The sequence below is a fragment of the Suricata suricatta genome, chromosome 9 (assembly GCF_006229205.1).
Source record: "Suricata suricatta isolate VVHF042 chromosome 9, meerkat_22Aug2017_6uvM2_HiC, whole genome shotgun sequence".
In the NCBI taxonomy this organism is placed as follows: Eukaryota; Metazoa; Chordata; class Mammalia; order Carnivora; family Herpestidae; genus Suricata; species Suricata suricatta.
Genome location: NC_043708.1, coordinates 139492637 through 139497586, shown reverse-complemented (window position 1 = coordinate 139497586; position 4950 = coordinate 139492637). Strand labels below are relative to the sequence as shown.

At 67.7% G+C, this 4950-nt stretch overlaps 1 protein-coding gene across 1 annotated transcript in view; it reads right to left on the bottom strand.

The window, feature by feature from the left end:
* Positions 1-4950, bottom strand: part of ADAMTS7 (ADAM metallopeptidase with thrombospondin type 1 motif 7) — a 28303-nt gene that overhangs the window by 19625 nt on the left and 3728 nt on the right. The window contains exons 2-6 of the mRNA XM_029952323.1: positions 4833-4949; positions 3227-3395; positions 2159-2352; positions 716-799; positions 305-429 (exon numbers count right to left, since the gene is read on the bottom strand). Of these exons, the coding sequence (XP_029808183.1) occupies positions 305-429; positions 716-799; positions 2159-2352; positions 3227-3395; positions 4833-4949 (689 nt within the window). The remainder of the gene's footprint in view (positions 1-304; positions 430-715; positions 800-2158; positions 2353-3226; positions 3396-4832; position 4950) is intronic.

Here is a 4950-nt window from a genome sequence, read left to right as displayed (position 1 = left end):
GTCCACGTCTCAGTCGTGGTGTCCCACTGTTATCCCCGATGCCAGCACCAGGGACACCGGGTCCGGGCACACGGGGCCTGTTTGTGATGGTTCTATGAAGCCCCAGAAGCACTCCCCCAAAGGTGCAGGAGCTCCCTGAACTCAGGCTTCCAGGGTGGGGCCACCGCCACCCCCTCCTGTGGTCAAGGAACACGGCCCTCCGGAGCGGCCCCCCCACCACAGCTGGCGCCCCACACCCGGCAGCACCGCCCCCGTCACCGCCCCCCCCCCCCCCCCCCCCCCCCCCCCCCCCGCAGTGCGGCACCTCGTGAGGAGGATGGCGGTGTCGTGGTGCAGCGGGTGCGCGTCACCCTTCATGTTGATGCTCTTCTGCCACTTGCAGAAGCTGCGCAGGGTGTTGTCCGCGTGGTGCGTGATCTTCAGGTCTTCCTGGGGGCAGAGAGGGCGGCCGCGGGTCCCTCCCCTGCGCGCCGGCGGCCACACCCCCTCCTCCGCCAAAGGCAGGCGACAGAGGCCCAGCGGCGGGTGAGCCCTGGGCCAGCCTCCAGTGACCCGCAGCACATGCCGGGGGCACCTCACTGGGCGGTGACAGAGGACACCCAGGCCAGGGAGGCTCACCGTGCCCTTCCACACACGACCACTTGGGTGACGGTCCAGGAGGGTTCCAGCGGATGCTGCCCGTCCCCGGGCAGCATGACGCCACACGACCACTCACCTCCTCATCCTCCAGCAGGACCAGACGCACGACGGTGACATGGATGGGGTTCCCAATGCTGGGGTCGTGAAACAGTCCGGCCACCTGCCCGGGACAGGGGGTCAGGCTGCCAGCCTGCAGAGAGGGACAGGGCGGCCACCCCGGCCTTAAGCACCCATGCCTCCCCGGCGGCAAGCCCAGAGTCTGGACAGAGGCCTGCCAGGGGGGTCCCGGACACCGTGTGGGGGCTGCTCACCCAGCTCGCCCCAGTCTGCCTCCTGTGCTTGGACTGGGACAGCCCAGGACTGAGCCCTCCCGTGGGCCAGGAGCCCGGGCCAGCACTGGAGAGAGGGCTGGGGCGGGCACAGGCCGCCAGAGTCCCCTCACTGTCTAGCCGAGCTCCCGGGCCTCTGTCAGGCTGAGCCCTGAGAAGAGAGGACCTCGTGGCCTGGCCTCCCTCCCCCTCCCCCGGGGTCAGGCCCTGCTGTCCCGCCACAGCCCCCCCTCCCAAGCCCTGGGGTGCAGCGGCTCCCTCACTGGGCAGATGAGGCCGCACGAAGGGCTGGCTGGGCCTCTGAGGCCTCGAGCGCCAGACGGTGGCTCCTGGCGCGTGACAAGGGGGGCGCCGGCCCAGGGCTCTGCTTGCCATGAGGACGGGGCGGTGGGTGTCCGAGGGCCACAGAAGGAGACCCTCCCTGTCCCTGAGGCCTGGCTTCACGGCTGTGAGTGGGCAGCCAGGCAGGGGATGACCTCCCAGGGCTCTTCCCCAAGGGCTGCAGGGGGTGAGGGGGGCACGGCCTGGGCACGGCCCTCAGACGCCACCCAGCTGCAGAGCGCACACCCTCACTCCGTCCTCACTGCCAGCGTGGGGAGCAGCTATGCCCGGGCCCCCATTGGCCCCGGCCCACCTCGGTGTGTGACCGAGCAAGTCACACCCTCTAGGGCCCCGTTCTCTCACCTGGCACGTGGGGTCCAGAGCGGTGTGCCAGGCCCCTCGGCCACCACCACATCCCCAGCTCACCGAAGAGCAAGCTCAGACGGGTCAAGTGCCGCCCGCATCACCAGCTCGTGGACCACAGAACGGCTCCTGAGACCTCTCACGAATGCTGGGGTCTCAGGCAGGGGCGGCGCAGACAGGGTGCTCCCGTGGCCCCAGCGCCCACTCAACCAAGCTTTGGACCAGCGTGAGTGAACTAGCCCGTCACGATCTCCCCCAGGTGGGCGCGGGACGTGTTGGCCTCCAGAACCCAGCTGCGCCAGCAAGGTGGCTAGACACCCCTGCACTGCAGGCCCCGCCCCCTGCCCAGGCCCTCTTGGAGCCACTACTGGACCCGACAGCCTGGGGTCCGCACGCCCCCACTGCCTGCCATCCCCCAGCCGCTGAGTCCCCCCTGCTGCCCCCCAGACCACACCCCCCCAGCCCCCCCCAGCTGTCCGGTCTTCCACCACCCGCCACAGCCTCACCATGTTCATGATGGTCAGCACGTAGCTCTCCACCTGTGGCTGCCCGTGGTACTCCACCATCTTGGTGTCCGCGACCACCAGGGTCTCCACCCACTTCTCCCGGCTGACGGAGCGCTGCTGCAGACGCCTCGGGCGCTGCCACCGCCGCTGCCGCTGCTCCCAGCGCTCTCGCCGGGCCTCCGGCTCTGCCGACGCTGTGGGCCCCAGGCGGGGTGGCGGTGAGCCCCAGCCGCTGGGATCAGAGGCGAGCGGCCTGGACTCCCACTGTGACCCTGCCCCGGTCACTTCCCATCTCTGACCCTGAGCATCCCCAACTACAAACAGGAATCAGCCAACGGCCTTAGAAGCTGACCTTGGGGGGGAGGGGGGCAATGAAACAGTGGACACATACACAGCAAGGGCCCCGATCGCGGGGGGGCGGGGGGCTGGTGCATCCCAGCACACGAAGACCCCAGAGCCCAGTCCCCTGCCTGGGAGACCTGCTCCACTGTCCCAGGCTCCAGGTCAGAAGAGACAGCATATCTATGTAGGCAGGAAGACGGAGGCCCTGAAGCATGACTCTGGACATCGACATCTGTTCCAACCAATGGAGTCCCTGAACTGGGGCACCTTATGGGGCTGGCATGCCAGCCAAGCCGTCCCCACACCCAGCAGCCCATGGTGGGCAGCTCCTAACCTGAACTGGCCAGCACTGTGGCCACTTCGAAGAAGAGGGGCCGGAGCAATGTCCCCAGGGACAGAGATCAGTTATTCTGGGCGGGGACCAGCGTGGGGAGGGAGGATCCCGGCCAGCTGCCCTGGTGGGCCTGGCTTCCCGGGAGCTTCAGCTGCCCCAGGCAGCGCCGAGGAGGTGGTAAGAGGGGTCAGTCCAGGGCATCGGCTGGGGCGGGCAGAGGCCTCAGGCTCTGGCACATTTGGAAGACACAGGCTATGGGGATACATCTGTCGATCTGTCTGCGTCCCTTTGGTCCAAGAGGTGGTGGGCATGGAGACACTGACAGAGGCTTCCAGAAAGAAACTCCATGCCTCCAGGCCCATCCCCTTCCCCGGAGCCCGAGAGGACCATACCTTGCACCCCGCAGGCACCTAGAGCTCGGGAGTCCCTCGGCTCTGACCGCCTCCGCTCCGGGGCTTGGCGCTTGTAGACCACGTGGGGCTGGGCGTGGCCAGGCCGGGCGGGCACGCCCTCCAGGGGCTCGATGAAGTAGTCCTCGTCGGAGAGTCGGAACACACCTGTCTGGGAAAGGGGCGCGGGCTCACACTCACACGCGGAGGGAGGGCGCGCCCACGCCGCTCCGCATCTGGCTGCCCCCGAGCCCGCGTGCTTCCCCGCTCCGGGCCTTTGTTCGCTCTGGACCCTCCACCTGGCACGTCCTTCCTGCAATCTCACACGGCCCAGGCCCCGGGGCTGAGCTCAGGAGCCACAAGCCTCCGGAGAGGCTGCACACGCCCGCCTCGCCCCTCTCCCCGTTAGGAGCAGAAGACGGGAGCACGCTAAATCTAAGATGGCATCTTCCACACAGTCCCAGCCGGCCGTCTTGAGTCGGGCAGCCCACGTCCGGCACCCAGGCCATTTTCCATCTTCCCTGCATGCCAGCCATTGTGTCGTCCCGCAGCTGGCCTGAATCCCGATCTCCCGGAGGGGATGAATCACTCCAAGAGCAGCCCTCCCCACACCCAAGCCACAGAGATGCTCAGTCACCGGGACATCCTACTCCCCGGTCCCAGGGCCCTTCTAGAAGGGAAGCCGGCAGGCGTCTCAGGCACATCCGCCCTCACTTAGAGAGGCCAGAGGAGGGAGGGGCCGTGGGAAGTGTCTTTGGGCAGCCTGCCACCTCCCGAGAAAGCCCAGGGCTCCAACAGGGACACGGGGTTCACCTCCACTGCAATTCTCTGCCCCTTGGGCTGTGCCGGGTCGAGACCCCCGAGTCCAGAGAGTTGCAACCCCTCTGGAAGGGCTGGAGACGCAGGTGTGAATTCAGACTCCGGCCCTGGGTGACTGGGTGGCCCTGGGCGACTGGGTGGCCCTGGGCCAGTCCGCCTCTGAGCCTGCTCCCTCATCTGGTAATGGGTCTGACACCCAAATGTACAGCTGCTCCAAATCCGACGAAATTAACGAGAAAGGGCAGGCAGGCACTCGAAGGTCTGATGTCCCGCAGCTGTGGTGTTGGCGCTCATTAGGCCCGTCTTGCTACAGCCCGTGGGGCCTCCTGAGCAATCTCAGCTGCGGGCCCTCCCGGGGATACATGCACCCCTTCCCACTGGGGGGAGGGCAGAGCTGGTCACTGGACCCGGAACACTAGGGGTGGAAGCGCCCCAGCCAAGGGAGGTGATCCCCGCCGCAGGCAGTAGCCAGCATCACAGCCACCCAAAGGCCTGCTCTCCGGGAGGGGAGGGAGGGGTGTCAAGGTGAAGCTGCCTGTCCTGGAGAGGCCCAGCCCAGAGGGCTCTGTCGGGGGCATGGTCATAACTGACGCTGCAAAGGAACAAGGACCGCGTGGCTCCAGGAGCTACCTGGTCTACACAGGGATCCTACAAGTCTGCTCTCTGCAGCTGCAGAAACAGAGGCTTCGGACATGCACCCCCACTCCATCCCGCTCTGTTCTAACAAGGCCCGCAGGCGCTCTGTCTCCGCTGCGGTCCCAGGGGACAGGCCGGGCTCCGGCTCACTCACCAGCCCGTCGCAGGCGCTGATGGCTGCCAGGCCGCCCTCCAGCTCGGGGTCCTGCACCTCGCCCAGCAGGTGGCAGGCGGGCGCGCGGGCGCGGATGTGCGCGCGCCCCAGGCCGCCG